This window comes from Hypomesus transpacificus, chromosome 14 (genome assembly GCF_021917145.1).
Source record: "Hypomesus transpacificus isolate Combined female chromosome 14, fHypTra1, whole genome shotgun sequence".
Classification (NCBI taxonomy): Eukaryota; Metazoa; Chordata; class Actinopteri; order Osmeriformes; family Osmeridae; genus Hypomesus; species Hypomesus transpacificus.
The window spans coordinates 11,485,239-11,505,641 of record NC_061073.1 but is presented as its reverse complement, the minus strand read 5'-3'; the positions used below and the strand labels follow the sequence as shown (position 1 = coordinate 11,505,641).

Here is a 20,403-nt window from a genome sequence, read left to right as displayed (position 1 = left end):
GCATGACTAAGGGGATTATTGTGGATTTCAGGAAGTGACGGGGGGGGGGGGGGGGGGGGGGTCAAGCCACCATTCACATCAATGGAGCTGAGGCGGAGAGAGTCTCCTGTTTCAAATTCTCACCCTTAACCTTTCTCCTATCCTACTCCTACCCTTACCCCTAGCCCATCTCATAATCTACCTTTACATTGTTTGAAGCTAGTCAGTCTAGGCTTCTTCTGTGGTTTATGTTATGAAACCTCTCCTCTCAGAGAGGGTCTTCCTCTGAGGCCTTGGCAGTCAACTTCCTGAGCTCTTCTTCCATCAACATTCTGTCGCTATATCATTTCCTCCATTTCTTTCTTTGGTTTCTTAACCTTTTCCTTACCTTTCTGGGCTTGACTTTCTTTCCTCTCCCCCTCTCCCTTTTCTTTCTTGATGGTGAAGATGGGCACATGTTGTAGTCTGCTGTGGGAGGTTGGAGAGGAGGAAGAGAATGAGCATTGGTTGGTATGTGTCCAACCGTACAAACAGAACACGGAGATGTCTGGAAGATTCATCAACAGAGATTTACTTTGATCTTATTTGATCAATATACTGTAGCAACCAAATCAAAAACTTACACGTGAGCATGGAATGCTGGTATACTGTTCTATGAAACAACAAAGCACAACTAAATACAAACATGAATGTGTTAAGTAAAGTTTAGATTAATCTATTCTTTCTTATATGTGCATGGAGGCTCTTCAGCCTTGTTGGTGGGACAAGGGGCATAATCATATAAAAATGTCATATTGTACATTCAGTGTAGAGTGGACTACTGCAATCATTGCCACTAGACATCCTTTTTTCACTGCACACCTGTGTGTGTGCGCTTGCTTGTGTGTGTTTCTACGTAGGCAATTCTTACCTTTAAACAAAATCCTCATCGTCATTTGATTAGTCAAATTGCAAAATAATATTGCTTGACAATCACACTAATAATTGTATGCTTCAGATAAACAATGAAAAAACCCCACTTTCTTCCAAAAACAGTGTGGAGTACAGTGGACACAGATCATCACTGACAAAATAATAAAAGTGCTGCTTTTTTCAATTTGCACAAAACGATAAGAAAATAGGCCTAAACACTGAGCTTGGTGTTAATCAATTATAAATCATTATCATCCTCCTTCAAACTTCTCAGTGCCAGCCATTATGATGTTGCAACAAGGCAATTCTCAATGGTGCCCTGTGTTACTCCAGCTACTCCAGACTGTCAGTCTATTAGAAACCTATTGATGAACAAAAGCGGACACTGTGCTTATTGTGTTGTGGTGTCCTAGAAGATTCCCTCTAGTGTCACAATTAGGCATTGTTAATTGAAAATGAAAATCAACAAACAGCCTTTTAAAATTGACAAAAATAAAATAAAACTGACTGTCTGAACAGAATCATTCTCAAATTATGCACTAACATGATTGCTTCAGTGTTAGTGTGTGTGCCATAGGTCAGTTCAGTTATGTTCTGATCAGCATGAATTATCTCTTTCCATGTTTCTCATGGCTGTGTTGGTGTGTGGGCGAGGCGTGGTTTCATTATTTAATCAACGGTTTAATGTATTGTATTTCATCCAAATGTGGCAAAACAACTTAATATGAGTTATATTAAGAACTTGCATGCTGTGTCGGATCAGCATGGAATCTGATTTAATGACTGCTTGAGTTGTAACCACGCAAGTTGAGTTTCCCTTTTATAAGACATGGGCCTTTCGAAAGTCAGGGCAGATACAATTTCTCCTTACATCCTACTACAACATGAATGCCTATCAGCAACAATTAATCATACATCCAAACCATGAAATCAGCTTTCACAATTATAATTTTGTATTACTAACTAGGGACTGCAACCTGATGAGCAATATATCAAAGCCACGTTTTTCGTGTATTTATTCAGACAATTGTTTTGATAACATCATGCACAGTTTTACATTGCATTGCAAGTAATTTTTATGAAGTCCAAGTTCTTTCGGCCTTCTCAATTTAAATACGTAGTGACGACACGCGTAATGCTCAGCCCGTCCCCTCTGCTGAATGAAGAATCCGCTATCCTATTCAATTGTGTCATTGGTGTTGTCGAATTTAGCAACATTATTTCCTTATGTAGACAAAGGGCCTTCACCCGATAACTTTACTCAAAGATGTTGACAATAAGATAACATTGACACCTTATTCTCAGTCTTTTGGTACGTTGGCTTCAAGGTAAAGAGATGGAAAAACAGCCGAGGTTGTTGTCATCGCAGCTCTTACTGAAAAACACCGTCTTCGAGGTGTCGTTAAACCGTGTGTGTATGACATGGAAAGAGCAGCCCACCACCAAGAAAAAACGCGTCGGAGGCTTGCATCATCCATTCAAAGTCGGTAAGTGACCCACGCGTATAAGTAAAAGCATATGATCTGCTGTCGCAGTTCATTTATTCACGGTAAAGGACACTGGGGGGTCGCGAGGTAGTGTCTGGCATCTCGGTGATTTAGCTATAATAGCTTCTATCTCTTTGTAGCATATCCGCTTTTACATTTTCGCGTAAACACATGACGTCCGCATGCATAATCCGTTCTCGCTTCAGATCTTGCATCGTAATCATTGTCAATTTGTTTGTTAACCATTATCTTAAAAGAACATAGCTCTTATCAAGTTTGTCAGCAACTGCTATAGCCTAATGTTATGGGTCGATAGACACGTCGATGCGTAGTCAACTGCCAGTGCCAAAGTTGTCTAAATGACTGACATAACTTCGAGTGAACTAACCTCCAATGCATCGTTTATTCGCAGCTTTTTCAGGCTCAAGCTAAACTTCTTCCAGGCTAAACTTCTCGGCTATTCGATGAAGTTGGAATTAGGGGTTTGGTTGAACATGGCGCACACATGCTCTTTACCCACATAAGTTATATTCGTTTTTTGATGTTTGTAAAATTTGTCATCACCTTATGGCCACTTACCAAGTCACGTGTTGTACAATGCTGCCATACCCTATGGGTATTGACAAGTACTGGGGTCACTGTAGGTCGTTCATACACGTTAACCACGTGCTAGTGAATGGAATGTGTTTACCCCTTGACCTCATTGTAGGTTCTGTTCTAATGTAAAGTTTGTCAACCAATGCAAATACACTACTCTGCTTATTTTAATAGTCGAAAACGAAAGGCAACAAGACAGGCTCAGTTTTCCAGATATAGAATAAACCTAGTTTTTAAGTATGAGAAATGTAATGGAGATCTCCATTGAAAAGGTTTTTAGTCTACGACTAGGCATAATCTATGTCTGGGAAACTGGGCCATAGTGCTTGGTGCAGTCCAGCTGTGAAATACTACAACCCAAATAAGGTCAACAAGACTAAATGATTGACTCCAGTACCTCCATAGGTTACCCCTTGCAATCCAGGTGATCATTATCAGAGATAGTTCCATTCAGCAGATTCCTTGTGTCCGTAATGGCCTTATTCTTAAGTAGTCTGTTTGCCCTTCAAGACCATGTATATAGTTCAAGACTAAAATGAACACTTTCCTGAAGCAAATGGTCTCCATGCTCACTTTCACTGTTGAAATTATGATGAGATCCAGGCAGTAGCCTTCACTAAAGGCCTAGATAATTATCTTATCAAAATAGATTTACGTTGTAAAGTAGCCAGCACAAAACCAACAGGAATTCTTAGTATTCCCAAGGTGCAACAACTGAGACCAACTTGTCTGTCTGTTTCAACAAATTTTTTTGGAAAATAAATACAAGCATTTCCTTTGGTCTCCTTGGTAAGATGGTAAGGCGTGAGAGTCTGCTCCTAGAAAGTGATGACAAATGTTATAATCGCGTTCTTACAAAATGTTGTCGTCATTTGTCAGCAAGCAAATATCATTGGCAGGCAGCACACTGTTATACAACTGCAGACAACCATGTAGACTATGAGAGATGTTGGATGTGGATGTCAAACCACACCAAACAATAATCTTTTACAATTATTGAAGTAAGTCATTTAGTTACCATTAAAGAAATGTGTACATTATATGTAGAGTGGTTTCCTCTTGAGTAATGACGTTTTTAAATGAACCAATTTACACGAACAACGGAACTCAACTTGTCAACAGGTGATTGTTGACTACCCGCACTGTCTGACATTTCACTGAATTGCCAACGCTAGTCTCGTGACCTTCTCATCTGTCTTCCCTCCACTCTCATACTCGTTCCTTCTCTGTCGGCCATGTCTGTGTTGCACAAGAAGCAGCCAAAAGGTCAATCCAGTAGCCAGCATCATGGTCGGCCTGAGAAGAATAGTGTGTTAGTTCAAGACCAGACCTGCTCCATGGCTGTTTGCCTATACGGAGTCTGTGTCATTTCTTTGTTTCGTTAGCAGCCAAAGCTTGACACAAAGCCTTCTTCATTGGATTACGTTACTGAGGTCAGCTCAAGTAACAGGGACATCGCTAGAAGAGAAGTGAAAATGATATGGATGTCCTAAAAATAATTTAGGCTTTTCAATTTAGCTGCTTAAAAGTAGAGTAGTAGAGTGTGTTGTTTGGGTTTAGCATTGATTACGATTTAATAACCACAATTAATACCTGATTTCTCCAGATAAAGTCGTATTGACTTTTTCATTCAGCAGGGGGAAATGAATGACAAACATGAGATAGCCAACTATAACGAGTGCCACTTCTGTCAGTTACTAACCTAATTGCCAGCAGAGTTGTTGACTCTGGAACTCAGCTTACGAAAACAGGCCCTGCCCTCCTCTGTTCTCTCCTCAAATCGCTGGCCTGTGTCCTTCAAATGTTATGAATATTTCATGTTTGGCCCATTTCCTGTACTGAGCACTGTTCTGTGACCAGACAAGTGGAAGATAGCAGGCAGAACGGAGATGGCCTTTTCATTACGTTGGTTCCGTGGCTAAGCTAAATCATTAGGTTAAGCATTATTCCTTTTTAATATATTTTGAGTAGCCTGATTGGAGTGCAACATAGAAATGCCATGAAAGGATTCATTTCTGGGATTCCCTCTTATGAATTGCACAAAAATGTGCTACAGTATGTTGTTTTCAGTCTTTAGGAGTCTGGTACTTTTAGTCATTTAGCAGACGCTCTTATCAAGAGCAACTTATAGTTAGTACAGGGACATTCCCCCGAGGCAAGAAGGGTGAAGTGCCTTGCCCAAGGACACAACTTCATTGGCACGGCCGGGAATCAAACCGGCCACCTTCTGATTACTAGCCCGATTCCCTAGCCGCTCAGCCATCTGACTCCCCCTGGTAGCCCTAAATTTAATGAAAACAAAATGCGTTGTCCTCTACAACAAATGATTAATAGTGTACATTCACAAGACTTCGATTGTTATCACTCAAACAAAGGGATTCAACTGGAGCCATCATTTATAAAAACAAGAAAGAAAGAAATGCATACGGGTTCCAATGTGGATTACATATTGTATATTCATATTGTTTTGCCCACAGATAAACAAAAGTTAGACAACGTATCATGTTCTTCCCGTTAGCGGCAACCTATCTGCCATCTCCCATGTGAAACTGTCATAGCTCTCTGTCCCTTTATTCCAGAATGAATGGGCTTGGGAGTCGGGCCTGCTGATTTCTGGTCTAGGAAGGATTGCTCAGTACGTTGGTGTGAGCCATGTAATGCCCTGAGAAATGAGCAATCCCAAGGAGCCTTACTGAGATCATCCGTGTGAATGAACAGACTGAATAGGAGTTTCTCAGATATAAAAGTAACCTTTGGAGTACCCTGGCTCAAATTAATTCTAATACCTTTTTTAGAAAGTATCATGAGATCATATTTTTCCATGTTAGCTGGAGAGAGTCAGTGGTGTAATTTTCAGCAGGATAGTGCTCATATTATGTCAAATATATTGTAGTAGTAATATTATTTAAAGTAATTGATATGGAAAGCATCCGCCGTCATGGATGGCCAATTAATGCACAAAACAGCTGTCATTTTCTTAATGTGCAACTATTATATCGAAAGATGGGAAATGTGAGTCTTGGAAATTGTGTGTAAGTTATAACTTTCACAGTTACCAAACTCAGGATGATGTAATTGACTGACTCCCTCACACAAACTTACAGCCAACTCTACTGTTCCCCTCCAGGTTTCTGTCTTTCTAAGTTTCGTCACAGAGGCAAAGGAGAGACAGGTAGGAGCTGCTCTTTTCATGACGTGGTCCAAGAGTCTGGCCACGTCCTTTCCTCCCTTGTAACCCTCGGTGTCGAGTGCTTCTGCCAGCTGTATTTGATAGGGTTCCCTTAAAGAAACAGAGGTTGTGGTTTTATCTTACGGCTCAGTTCAAATAGCAATTTCTCAAACATAAAAACACAGGAATAATACGTTTTGCCTACTTGCCATGCCTTGCTATATAAGTACCAATCTCGTACAGAATATGAGGTTTGCTAGACAGTGTGCAACTCATCAGCTGTCTCTGTCAGGGGGCCTCGTTGCCATGTAGACTCACAGTGGGATGGTTAAAGTACAACTTTCAGAAGGGACATTCAAAGATAATAAGTCACACCTTATATGCTTCAAAATTGGACTTCCTCTTTGAGGCCTACATGGTATGAATTAAATATTAAGGAAATGTCCTTCCTATTTTATTTTTTGTTGTGCTCATAGTTTCAACATTAGTTTCCTTTTGCTTTGTAAAGCCCAAAGCAAGCCCCCCCTCCCTTCTCCCCCTCCAGTTCGGTATAACTGCCCTTGGTAAGTCCAAAACTGCTGTCACGTCTGACTGCGTTCAAGGCACACAATATTTACAGTCAAGTGGTACGGTGTGGCACTGCTTAAACGCCGTCCTCTCCTGCAGTGGCTATAAGCTTACTTCCATCTGACAAATGAAAGGACTGCGTGAAACTGTTTTTTTTCCTGGCCTCTATGTTTTATTTCTCTTGACCTGACCTGGATAGTTAAACCGGGATATCATTACCTCGGCCATCCAGCAGTGTCGGCCCTTCGTAATGGCTGATGGCTGTTTAGTCAGCTGTAAGGTGATATATTATTGAGGGTGTCCTCTGTACCTTTCCCCTTTGTCTGCATCTCACTTAAACAGAAGGAACACGTCTTTATTATTGCGTTTTCGCCCTGTGTCTCTTGCACTTCAAGTAGGAGTACAGTAGGATGGGTGTTTCGCTGGCCTGTTCTTGTGTTAAGGCCTCAAATGGGCTCTTTACCACTGGGATATTACTGAAAAAGCTCATCACGTACCCGTGCCTGCTGAGGTTGAACCCGGCCATGTCCTCAAACAGAGCTGGTAGTTCTCCTCACGCTGGAGCAATGGCACTCAGGTGGGCTGTTGTGAGTGTCTTTGCTCCATCATTAATAGTTAATGAGGTCTCCACTGCAAGAGAGCAGGTTTAGATTCCTCCTCACACAGTGGCTTTGTTGCATCGACCCGGTTGCCGAGTCTCTGCAGTATTTATGAAATGAACTGGATCCAAGAATAGATGCAGTGGGAGAATTCAAAGCTTCATTATCATTTTAATTTGTTCCTCTCACTGATCCACATCTGTGTATTCCAAGTATGTGTATGGTTTGGATTTATATCTTTCTCTGTCTCTCGGTGTCTTTCTCTTTCTTCGTGCCTTTCTCTCTACCTCTCTCCTTCTCCATCTACCTATTCTGGGCGTATTAGATTCCCCTCCAGACCCATGCTCTTTTCTTCTCCCTGGTGCACAGCCCTGACCTGCTGGTATTGTGGTGTGTTTTTCTGTCATTGTATGAAGCCATATGGATTTTCCCGTGGCTGACCTTGGGAGGATGTTACGTAATCGATTGATGCTTCATTGTGACTCACTAGTGCACAGTGCCCGTGATGCAGTTGGTGCTTAAGATGCCAGTGAAACACACAAATACAGATGGTGATAAAGAGTGCCAGGTTCTTGAGATGACGTGGGAAACTAAACCCATTCTAATTTGCACACAGACAGATACACACAGATTCCTGGCATTATTAGAGAGATGCACCTGCCTGTACAAACACAATGTGTCAGACGCAAGTTGGACACAGAACACATTACACCCTGTTATCAGTTTATCCATTACACTTTAATTATGGATGTTACATTTTTTGACATAATTACACAAGTCATATCACAATATATATATATACAATAAAATGACAGTATTGTAAACCTTTCTGCAAGTTAGGAGTGTAGAGTTGAGAGATGCTCTGAATGTCATTCATCCTGCCTTCAGGCAAGACTGCTGGAGATGTGTGAGGCCTGGTTTAATAACATCCTGTCTTACACTAAAATGAAAAACAGGAGAGTATCAGAGTTTAAGATCTATAACATTGATTGGAGATCAAATCGGATGCAAATATATTTTTGGACTCCTTTTAGGGATGTGATAAACATTTCCAATATAACCTGGTTTCCCATTAGCGTTGGAGTAATGACTCTAGTACAGGGGTGTCAAACATACGGCCCGCGGGCCGGAACCGGCCCCCAAGGAGGTTCGATCAGGCCCGCAGGATAATTTGAAAGTGGAAAAAATGCATAAAAGACATGGAATTAATATTTTTAATTCGCTGCAATTCTTTGCACTCTTTCCATCAGAGTAGAAGACAAGCCGCATCACTGAGACAGACTGAAAACAGCAGACGGTATCAATTAATACCTTGGTCTCTACTAGGGATGGGCGAACGATGCCTTGTGAAGCTTTGATGGTTTCTTCCGGATTGTGCCGGCCCAAAGAGCCGAACTATCGGCGCTTTGAAAATGAACAGCGTCATCTAGCAGCCGTTTAAACTGGCTGAATGAGGCGTAGTGGTTGTCTCCGACGGTAGACTACCCTACGTTATTCAATATTTAATTAAGGCTACATGTGTTCATTTTGATCTGATATTAGTGCTCACACATTAAAATGTTGTGATACATCCGTAGGCCTTTAGAATTATGTCATTTTCTCACAGTAAAAGTTAAAGAATATCGTACGAGATTCACTGGACTGGGGCGCGAACTTGGGATCCCAGATTCGCATTAACAATATGTAATCGTACAACGCTTTAACCAACTACACCACCGAAGAGATCATTACTTGTTAAAGCGGTTGGACGGACTTTATACGATATGGTCTTTATATCAATTAAACTAGATAACACAGAAGAAAGACATGATATTTTGGTTATTTATAGCAGAGTATGGTATAATTTTAATGGTCCGGCCCACTTGACATCTCCCTAGGCCGTATGTGGCCCACGATGCGAAATGAGTTTGACACCCCTGCTCTAGTAACTCCAAGCTGTTGTCAATGTTCGTTCAGTGCTTCGCTTCGCAACGAGGTGGCTCATTGTGGAGTAATTAGATATGGTGCACCTGTGTCCCCTTGAAAAATGTTTTTTTTAAAGGTGCATTTGTTTCGTTTTCCCAAGTAGCCAATGCTAATCTTTTGTGAAAAGTAATTGGTGGAATAGGGTTTTAGGAATAGGAATTTTAATGAAATCTCTAAATTATTTTGATTTCAAGCCCTTCATGTATTTTTTGCATTGTATATCAAGAAAAATTGATTGAGTTGATTGATTGAATTGTTATTGAATGAGGTCATGTTTACCGACTGTGACATCCCTCTCCTTACACCTGCAGCTAGCCTCCCGAGAAATGTTCAGTATCCGCTTTAACCCATGTCGTTTGTGATCTGAGGTTTTCCCGGAAGAAACAGCTACTTGCAGAGGCTGTGTTGATCTTGAGTTTGATCTGAGACCAAATATATTCAGGCCCCGTTTACACGGAAGAAAAACGCATATATTTTCTTGCGGTTTGGCCTTTCATTTACACGAAAACTGAGGTTTTATCACGGAAAACGATCATTTCTAAAAACTCCAGCCAAAGTGGAGATTTCTGAAAAATCAGTTTTTGTTTTTGCGTGTGCACTAGCTTAAACGGAGTTTTAGATTCTCAAAGCTTACAGTATGGGACTAAAAAAGCTTCACGTAATGAGAGCGTCCTGTTTATAGTAACACGTGCGTTCGACTTCATGCAGCGCCGGAGTCGCCTGCAGCCCGGCTGACTTGAAGCAGCCAATGGCTTTCTCAGCTTCAACGCAGCCGGCTGTCGGCACCCGCCGGTGGTGCATGAAGTCTAGTATAATGGGGTCATTTATTTGTGAATTGCATTACATTTCTGAATCACGAAATACATTTGTGCATTGCATTTGTGAATCATTCAAACAAATGAACCTCGCGCCTGAAAGGTAAAGGAAGTCGGTCTGTTATTCGTAGTTGTTGATTTTGAAAATTGTGATTGGTTTGCATGGTTTTATCCTTCACATTACACTGCCGCTTACAGGTTTGGCATAGTTATAATGGCGCTCGGGGGCGTATATGCGGGTTCATGTAAACAGAAACATTTTTGAAAACGTACTTGTGTGTACAACGTTATTTTAGAAAACGTAGGGGCAGAAATATTCGTTTCTGTAAATACCCGGCTATGTGTAGACGTGGCCTCAGATGTTTGTCAATTTCAGATTGCTTACAAATGATTTGGAATGATTCAGTTTGATAAATAGGCTAACAAACTATGTAGACGGAAGGGGTCAGAAAGTAATAACTGACAGTAGTTCTCCCATCTGGGTTTTAAATGCTAAACTGACTTGTCTTCCTTATGTCTAAAGACTTTGTCGACACTCCTTAAGCCGTAAATTTACAACAGTAGCCTTAAACAAACAGTTGGTCTAATCCCTAGTTTTCTCCTCCCTCTTTTCTCTATCCTCTCCCATCTCTCCAGCCAGGCGCTACACTAGACCCACCCAAACGCTGAAATCAAACTGTTCATTACTCAATTAAAGCTCCCATCTCATTACATTAAACTTCATTGGCGTGAAGCTATTGAATGGTAATTGATACCTTGCCCAGCTTGTTAGGCTGTGGGCGGCGAGGAGGGCCCGACAATAGCTTGTTCCCCCGGCTCTGGGATAAAGAGTAAGCCAACACCACCAACCGCTGTGTGTCAGTCAGTCAGTCAGTCAGTCTGTGTGACCTAAATGGGTTTGGGTTTAGAACAATAATGGAGCTTTTAGAAGTAGCCTACTTTAAGCTGTGTGTGTGTGTGTGTCTGCTTGTGTGTGCTTGTGTGTTACATAGGTACCTGTCACACTGTAGCAGTGTCAGAGATTGTAGCGGTGCAGGAGCTTGACGTAGAGAACGGTGCCACTAAAGATGACGGGAGGTGGCAGAAAATGCTTCAGAAGCCACTGGAAGCCTACCCATATGCATTCACAGGTATGGAGATGACCGGAGTGACATGTTGGCTATTATTGTCTTAAATGGTTACCCCTTTGTGAACCTCTTTTAATGTTGTTTCACATTCCTTCCTCCTCCAGTGTCCTATGTGGAGAGGTCAAGGAGACGCCGCTGGCGGTGTCGAGACCTTACCTTCTTCTGTCCAGAGGGGGCGCTGTGTCAGCTGTGGGTCCAGAACATCAGGGAACAGCTAGCGCTACTGAGTATGCAGTTAGCATTCACTCATTTTAGCAGATGCTTTTATCCAAAGTGAATTCTAAACAGAATCTGCAAACCCAAGACCCCCTACAAAGCAATCTACAAACCAATTGAATTCAAGTGCAATAGGCACAATTCTAGCATAACAATGTGGAATTTATTTTCTTTGGGGTTTACTTTTCACAAATCATAACTCACCACAATTATTTTTTTCTAACATATTTTTAGCATAGAGTGATCATATTTAGGTTGAGTAATTTAGGTTTTTGTGTGAAGCGTAGTACTGTATCAACATTTGTTGGGCTATACATTATTTCAGCAATGACCTTTTAGACTGTCAGCATGAGTAAGCATGAGTTGATATGGAAGACAAATTATTAGCAGGCAAACAGTAGCCATTATGTAATATGACAGTGGTTCCTCGTGTTATCATTCTAACCAAAGTGCACTTTGCATACCCCGAGTAGGGGTGATGTTTTAAAATGAAAATAGGAGTACTAGGAAAACACAAACACATGTTTCAATGTCCAAAGAAAATGACACAAGCAAATTATGTCTTCAAATAAAATGTTCTTCCTGTTTAGTCAAATTAGCCAAACACCCTATTTACACCGTGCGCGTCTGCGGCACGTTTCAGATTCTCTTCTGTCCTCCACAGCATTTCAGAATTGGCAAGTGCGCAAGATCAACAAATGACTAACTGCTTTGCTTGTCCGACGTCCACAAGTTAAATGTGGTGATCGTGTTAATTGCTTGTGTTAGTTGTTGACTACTCTACTGACAAAGTTAATAGGCTACACTTAAAAGTCCAGTTATGAATGACATGGATACGTGTCAGATTTGTAGCTGTAGTCTTTAAAAACACATTCATCCTCAATTATTTTGTATAGCTATTTCACTGTGAACTTTGCGGCTTGGACTCGGCGTCCCTCAAAAATTGAAAAGCTTCCTATTTTCAGCGAAGCAGAGACCCGCTTCTGAAACGCGCCGCGACGCATCTGGTGTAAACACAAGCATTGACTAGAGTGGTTGCGATCGGCTAACGTGTCCGGTGTAAATAGGGGGTAAACACTTGTTGCATGGTGTGTTGTGTGGAAAAATACATCTGTTCCCCTACTGTCGACAGCAAACAGGCCTAAGCATTTGCTGGTGTACATCAATCCCTATGGAGGTAAACAACAAGCCAAGCGCATCTACGAACAAGAAGTAGCCCCTCTATTTGCCAGAGCCTCCATCTCCACTCATATCATTGGTGAGTTCCATCTGCTAGCGGTTTGTGCTTTAAATATTTATGATCATGAAAAGATTCAACATTTTGTGTTGGGGAAATGGTAACAGCTGGCATCCATAGTTGTTCTGGCATGCTTGGATGTTTAACTTGTTGTCTTTGGTTGTTGTAGTTACAGAATATGCCAATCACGCCAGGAACCATCTGGGGACAGAGGCAGAGTTGAAGAAATATGATGGGTGAGGGTTCTTAAAGTCAGATCTTTCAATCAATCCTATACCTCTATCAACATACAGCCAGGTACACCAGGCTGTCACTGCAATCACGGCTGGCTTCTCTGACCCGTCTGTCTGATTAAACGGTTAGAACCTGGGGTCCAGTACCAAACAAAACAAAGATAATTGGGTCAATCTGATAGAAAAACAGAGTACATGTGTTATCGGTCTTGCCGACTCATACGCTGTCAGATGAAGCTGGAAGGCCCACACTTGTCTCCAGTCGAGGTATGTCATGAATAGGGGTCAGGCCCTTATCTGTGAAGTAACATATAACTCCATGATCTGTGGAAGGAAAAGACCTCTGGGTCCGATCAGATAAAAGACCGTTGCAGGGAGGGCTTTTTTTCCAACGCGACCTTTGACCTCCCCCACAGGGTGGTGTGCGTGGGTGGAGATGGGATGTTTAGCGAGTTGGTTCACGGGCTGATCTCGCGGACGCAGAAGGACAACGGCGTGGACCAGAACTGCCCCGAGGAAAGCCTCACGCCATGCGCTCTCCGCATCGGAATCATCCCTGCAGGTGACACAGACCTCACGCCAACGCACTGCGTTCTCACCAGGCGCTAAACACTTTGACTTTAAACACTTTATTTGTCCCTGAGGGGCAATATGCAGTGGCACGTAGAGTTGTACAGTTGGTAACACAGTACAGTAAACAAATCATATCTAAAATAAATTAAAAAGCTAAATGTTATTGTGCAGTGTACATGGATGGGTAGTTCATGTAGAAATGCCTGGTTACTTGATGAACATAAATAGCAGCATCAGTGCACGACCTCACCTGGCTGGTTGTACACTGCATTCATAGTCGATCAAGAACAGTGTAACTTTGAACAGTCTTATCCAGAGCCTTATGTTGGAAGAGCTGTGTCAATCAATCAAACTTTCAAGAAGTCACATGGTTAATGAAGGCTGACAGGTGTGCTTCAATGTATCATTCGTCTCTAAAGAGTGTAGTTTTAAATCTGGCATTCATTGTCTGTTGAGGTCATGTTAGCGGTATGTTTGCAAATGTCCCATGATGCAAAACAGGTTTCTAGCTGTCCATGATTAGGAGGTGATTTAGCCTCCATTGTTGTTGTATCGTAGGTTTCTGGTCCTTGTAAAGTCCACAGCATTGATGTAACCCTTAGAATATACTGTTCCAGCTATGTCAAGATAAACCTCAGTGGGGTGGTTTTGCATTTCATCGCATAGAAATAAAATGAGCTGTTAGCTTTTAACTACATACTCACAGTGCAGAGGCTTCATCAATTAAGAGCCATTGTAGAAACAGGAAGAGATGGGAACCAGGACTTGCCGACTAAGCACATTGTAGAACAAGCTTTCAGATGAGCCCTCTGGACAAAATGCCAGCGATAGTCCTTTGAATAAGCACTCAAAAATGGACATGTTGTTTCCTTTGTGAGTAGAGCAATAACAATAAGTGTACTTGTTGTTCAGAGAAACCCTTATCAATTGTGTCTGTGTAAATGATAGTTTGTCTTATGTACATACTAAAATCAATAAACATATCCGCCTACCGCAGTTCAGACACACGGTACTGTAGTCTGTGAAACGCATTACATGACCTGCACAGTGACCTGTGACACTCAATTGTAATAACTATGCCCAGACCACAATACAATATTTACTGATATATGTGAACACATCCCTTTCTTATCATGCTGATTTGTTTGCTTTGTTTGTGTTTTGTCACCCAGGTTCAACCGACTGCATCTGCTATGCAACTGTAGGAGCCAACGACCCTGTGACCTCTGCCCTGCACATCATAGTGGGTGGGTCTTCTCCACTCGCCATATTCACTTACTTTCAAAGCCATCACTGCGCGTTTGTTTTTACTGGGCCTTGTGTAGTTATAAAATAATTGTTTTTAAGCATAAATGTGTCACGGCACATTGGATTCCCGCAAAGATTGCGGCTTGTATTTTGTTCAGTTACATTTTTATTTATATTGGGAAACCACAAAGATTGTGGCTCGAGATGCCGCAAAGACTGTGGCTCGAGATGCCGCAAAGAATGCAGCTTGTGTGTTTTGGATTCCTGCAAAGACTGCGGCTTGTTTTTTAATTTTTATTATTACTTAGCACTTGTATTATTGTTTTTATTGATTTTATGTAAAGCACTTTGAACTGCAATTCTTGTATGAAATGTGCTATATAAATAAAGTCTTATTGTTATTATAAGGGTGAACAAAATGTATTAACATTTAAACTGTGCATGTTTTGGTTCCAACAGAACCTTTGCGAACATTTAGTCATTTATACTGGAAGTCGATGTAAAATGTCGATTCAAAAAGCAATGAAAGCCATCCACCTATAGCTGTGTAATTCCCCAAGCTCTTGTAAATACAAAAGTGTGTCACATTACTGAGGTCTGCTATCACACTCAAGTGACCTTAAGTGACACGTCCAACCTACTCATTCAACGTTCTCCAGATAAGAGTGTGAGACTGTGCACGTGAGATGAACAAAGGACACACAGAGGAGCATGTTTGACCGTGACGAAGGTTATCTCAGCGGTGTAGCATCAAGCCCTGCAAACCCACAGGACATACGGACCCACGTGGATTGTCACTCATGCTTGGGGTTGTGTTCTCACAGGAGACTCCCAGCCCATGGACGTGTGCTCAGTCTACCATAACAACACATTCCTGAGGTACTCCGTCTCTCTGCTCGGATACGGTTTCTACGGCGACGTGCTGACTGACAGCGAGAGGAAGCGCTGGATGGGACCAGCCAGATACGACATATCAGGTCAATTGATTAAATCACCTCCTTTAGAATTTTTTATTTTGGGGGGTGGTTGGTAGCACGTATTGCTACGATGTGATGGGCTGGAATTTATTTAAACCATCCCAAAGGTATTTCGCGTTTTGTAAATTACAGGTAAAGGTTAAATCCTAGTGCAGTTAAATGAAGCAGCATTCTGCGCTTGTTTCCGTAGGTTTTAAGACGTTCCTGACCCACCATAACTACGAAGGGACGGTGTCCTTCCTACCGGCAACCGACATCCTGGGCACGCCGAGGGACCAGGCCAGGTGTAGAGCTGGGTGAGGGCTCAGACTTGCAAACATCTCCACACCACTCCACAGGGACTTCTACTGAGCCTCTTTTAATTCCAGAAGAACTTTTTCTCCCAAATAAAGCTCAGTGGTTAGAAACATTCGACTGCAGATCAAAAGGTCGCCTTCCTTTGTACGTTCCTTTGGATTCACGCGTTTGGATTAATGAAGACATTTTTCTTATTCTGTCGTGATTTTTAATGAGGGACTTTGCAGGCTAACCAATTACTCCGACCTTGACCTGTGCCTGTTTTACAGGTGCATCATATGCCAGCATAACGGACAGTTGTGTTCAGATGAAACATTGGAGAAATGCAAGATCGAGCAAGAGGTTTCAGACAGCGGTAAGTGATTCTGTACAAGGTAAACTAAACACAGTAATGGGAAGTTAATATGAAATGAAAGGATGAACTAGGAGAATCTCTTGTTGCCACTTACAACTACCACTGGAACTCAAAAATCAAAACTTAAGAGCTCAATTCCTGCTGAACTTCACAAAATGTCCCATAGGATCCAATGTGCCCACAAGGCCTTCTACACACATCTCCCAAGTCCCTTTAGTGCATCACACAAGGCTATAAGTACTGCGTGTCCCAGAAGTCCCTATAAAGACTATCATGGGATTTGAAGTCCCACCAGAAACCTGGCAAAGCAGCCCCAGTCACCCCATGTTGAAACTGGAACTGTAATCGTGTGGAGAATAAGTAAGCTAAATACCGTTCCACTGATTCATAGGATCGCCTTGACAGTTTTTTTATGCTGTCCAGCATCGAGGGAGAAGATTTGAAAAGTGAGAAAGGGAGTAAGCGACTGCAAAAGTGGCATCTTTTCCTTTGATGGCGTTGATGCCTATCTTGTCTAGGATTTGCTTTGCCAGAGTGAGTTGTAGCACATCATTACTGCTTATTCAGTTGTGGGAGAGATAGCAACAAGCCACAGCAGTAAAAGAAAAACACCAGCCAACATCCCATAATCCTTATCTCCTTTTTATTATTGGATGGCTGGCACTCAAAATTTATGTTTTAAACCAGTCATCATGGAAAAGTAAGATAGTAAATACGTTTGTGTGACTATCAAGGATAGTCTTTGCTATGAATGATTGTATCATGGTTCTGCTGACTATTTTACATGGAAACCTTTGCATTAATCATTTGGTATGGAAACTTTTCCTTTGGGTTTTAATATAAACTGAAATCTGATATGCCAACAGTAACTCAATTTATAAGATGGTACTCATTAATAAAATCCATATGAATATTATAACCTTTACATCATAACCTTTCATCAAGTTGCCTGCCAAGCGAGAGCAATCTTAAAGTTTTTCTTACATATTAATATTTTTCTTTCAGAGTGTAATGGTGAGTGGCAAACCATCCGGGGTAAGTTCCTGGCCATCAACGCAGCCAGTATGAGCTGCGCTTGCCCCCGCAGCCCCAAGGGCCTGTCCCCCGCCGCCCACCTGTCCGACGGCACCACCGACCTCATCCTGGTCCGCAAGTGCTCCCGCTTTGACTTCCTGCGTCACTTGCTGCGTCACACCAGCAAAGATGACCAGGTACAACGCAAACCTTTTCGTTTGGGGGGGAGATATTTAAGAGGGTTTGTGTACGGCGTGTCCAGTGATTCCAGAAGCGTCCCACCTGGATAATACAGTATGTGCGTCGGCTTTATAACCGATAAGCAGCATATGATCTGGGATTCACACTATTCTGTCTTTGCTAATACAGATTTTGAACCCAATGTAAACGTGAGTTTCCTTTTGTGATTAATAAAGGGAAATGAATTGAATTGTACTTTTCTCAAATGCCCCATCCTCTAATCCCACCAATACTAATCTAACTCTCCCATCCCTCCTCCCAGTTCGACCTGGGCTTCGTGGAGGTGCACCGCGTCCGTCGTTTCCGCTTCACGCCGCGTCACTGCCAGAGCGACTCGGAGCTGGACCTGAGAGAACCTGGTAAGCGCCTCTTCAGCCAGATCTGCCGAGACCACCCGTCCTGCAGCTGCCGGCCCTCCTACAGCAACTGGAACTGCGATGGCGAGATCCTGCCTCACGCGGCCATAGACGTCGGGTACGACCCTCCCCCTACCTATAATGTTAATGTATGGCTGGCTACCATGTGTGTGGACCTGTTCTAATACTTCAGTTAATGTAAATGTATTTGTACAGATACGACACTAACTGGATTTCACATGGCCTTGTCTTTAACTTCTTATGCAATACCTTCTGTACTCATATTATTTTTAGACAATACAAATTACGTCAAACAATCAACAAATTTGATCACACATTCCCATATTTGGCACACTGTGTCTGACCCCACATCCATCTCTCATTCCCCCCATAGAGTGCACTGCCAGTTGATCAAGCTGTTTGCACGTGGGATCGAAGAGACGCCCGTCTTCGAAGACTCCACCCTCCCAAATGCAATATAGACTCACTCTCGCCCCGGCCCGTCAACCCCACTGGAACGATCCTACTGCATTTCAAAAAGGTCAAAGATCACAGCAGTGGGTGTGCACCGCTACGTGTACACCATATCCCATGATGCTATTATGCATCTGAAGTGTTATTCCTCACACTGTGGCCTGGCCAGGAAAATACCCCGTTTTCTCTGTCGACTGTGAAAATGACAAGGGGCGCACAGTAGTTTTTCCTGGTTGAGTCTCAGAGAGGAAAAATCGTTTTTACCTTGTTCTTCAGCCTACAGTACATGTAGAGTGGTGACATTAGTTTGTATTGTTTGTGCTTGGCTATCATGTTCCACACATTCACAGGTTCGTCATCTGGTGTCTGGTAAACCTCTTTAAAATACCACCTTAACCCTTTCAGTGTATTTACCATCATTCATTTCAAATAATTGGCTCATTTAAGAAACGTTGTGGAAATTCGACTTGGACTACTTTCTAGTACTGTCCAGTAGTATGATTCACAAATAGTCAAATGTCGTCATTTTGGAAGGGACTAATGTAGGGGTTAATTTGACATTCAAATGCTTTGAAATGTATCAATTTCTTTTTTTCTAATCGGAGACAAACCTATCGTTCTTCTATATCCTTAAAATACATGTTTTACTTACATGTGTGATTCTAATATTCAGTAACTGTTACGAAAATAGCTACTTAAAATAAAAATGTATCAATGAAATTATTAAATGTTGCCCTCAAAAAAAGATATTTTATTTATTAGTAGTAGTATTATAACAGTCGAGAAATGTTGAGTAAAATTAATCTCCGTCTCTGAAAGGATTTGACAGTTTAAACAAGCATTTTGCCATGAATTTGAATTGACCTGTTTGGTCAAGTGACCATCGAATGAGAGTAGACAAAGTATACCAGACACCTAAATCTCATCGTGTGACATTTACATATCCATTAAACAAATTTGTGTTTTGTGATGGCCATATTATGAAAGTGTACATGTACACATCATGCAGTGTTTCCCACACATAGACTAATTTGTGGCGGTGCGCCACAGAATCAACACCGGCCGCCACACATTGCGTTTCGTAAAACATTTTTTTTAATCGCTATTTAGGTAAAAACACGCAGCGTATTCGTTCAGCTGCATTTCCTTTCCCTGCTCTCCCTCCGTCTCTTTCACGCACGCGTCTTTCTCACATACACACACAGTCACTACGTCAGCACACGTTAGCAACGATGCATACGCCGTTCTAGTGAGACCGACAGCTACATCAGCGAGCCTTCAGCATTAGTGCCGTAGCTAAATGTCTAGGAAAGTTGAGGCTACTTTTCGCTAGGTACCGACGGACATGTCTTAATCGAAGGTTCCCCTTCGTTCTTTTGGTGAGAAGTTTCAAGAGCTAGCTCCTTACCCGGCGTCATGGAGCTGACCTGTTAAAAAGTTATTTAGCACCCTGTATGCAGCGTCGCTACCTGCATATGCAGAAATTATTTGTTTGTTGTTGTTGATTTTGTGAATTATTTCGACCCCCCCCCCCCCCCCCGCCACATATAGCTTTCTAATCTGTGGGAAACACTGTCATGGGTAGGTGAGCTTTCCGAGGGGGAGGGGTGGCGGCTTTGCAGAACCAACCGAGTTTAAGGCGTGCTGAAAATATTACAATGTAGCTTATGCTACTCTAGCTTAGTGATGGAGTACCATTAGCAGCAGCAAGGTCTCTCAGCCAGCCTAGCTTTGCTGTGCTAAGGTTTTGTTATTTTCTGTGAAACTATTCCAGGTAAAAATGTATTTCTCTGAAGCAGCTTTCAGACGAAAAAAAAAAGAAGGCATTTGTCTGTTGCACTACACCGGTGCTGCTTGCACCTGTTTCCAATTCAAACCCATAATTTTCTTGCCCCTTTCCGCTGTTAAGCCAGTTTTACAGTTGAGAAGGGAAATGTGAGCAAATCATGGATGTAGAATAACAAGT

The 20,403-nt window shown here is 42.1% G+C and overlaps 1 protein-coding gene across 2 annotated transcripts; it reads left to right on the top strand.

Moving 5' to 3' along the window:
• Positions 1-1,981: 1,981 nt before the first annotated feature.
• Positions 1,982-19,438, top strand: cerk (ceramide kinase). Of its 2 annotated transcripts, XM_047033784.1 has the most exons (14): positions 1,982-2,378; positions 6,103-6,147; positions 11,083-11,220; positions 11,322-11,444; positions 12,566-12,691; positions 12,840-12,906; positions 13,320-13,465; positions 14,649-14,723; positions 15,549-15,701; positions 15,892-15,997; positions 16,268-16,353; positions 17,359-17,564; positions 17,870-18,081; positions 18,358-19,438. In XM_047033784.1, the coding sequence occupies exons 1-14, from the start codon at positions 2,228-2,230 to the stop codon at positions 18,443-18,445; spliced, it is 1,722 nt and encodes a 573-aa protein (XP_046889740.1). In that variant the 5' UTR covers positions 1,982-2,227; the 3' UTR covers positions 18,446-19,438. The 2 variants fall into 2 exon arrangements, with proteins under 2 accessions (XP_046889740.1, XP_046889741.1); XM_047033785.1 differs by lacking the exon at positions 6,103-6,147 and having other exon boundaries at positions 1,985-2,378.
• Positions 19,439-20,403: the final 965 nt, after the last annotated feature.

Excerpts from the sequence above, each read along its gene's own strand:
- cerk (XM_047033784.1), top strand. The coding sequence starts at position 2,228 with ATGGAAAAACAGCCGAGGTTGTTGTCATCGCAGCTCTTACTGAAAAAC. Across the intron at positions 2,379-6,102 it reads GCATCATCCATTCAAAGTCG|GTTTCTGTCTTTCTAAGTTT; the intron begins GTAAGTGACCCA and ends GTTCCCCTCCAG. Across the intron at positions 15,702-15,891 it reads AGCCAGATACGACATATCAG|GTTTTAAGACGTTCCTGACC; the intron begins GTCAATTGATTA and ends TTGTTTCCGTAG.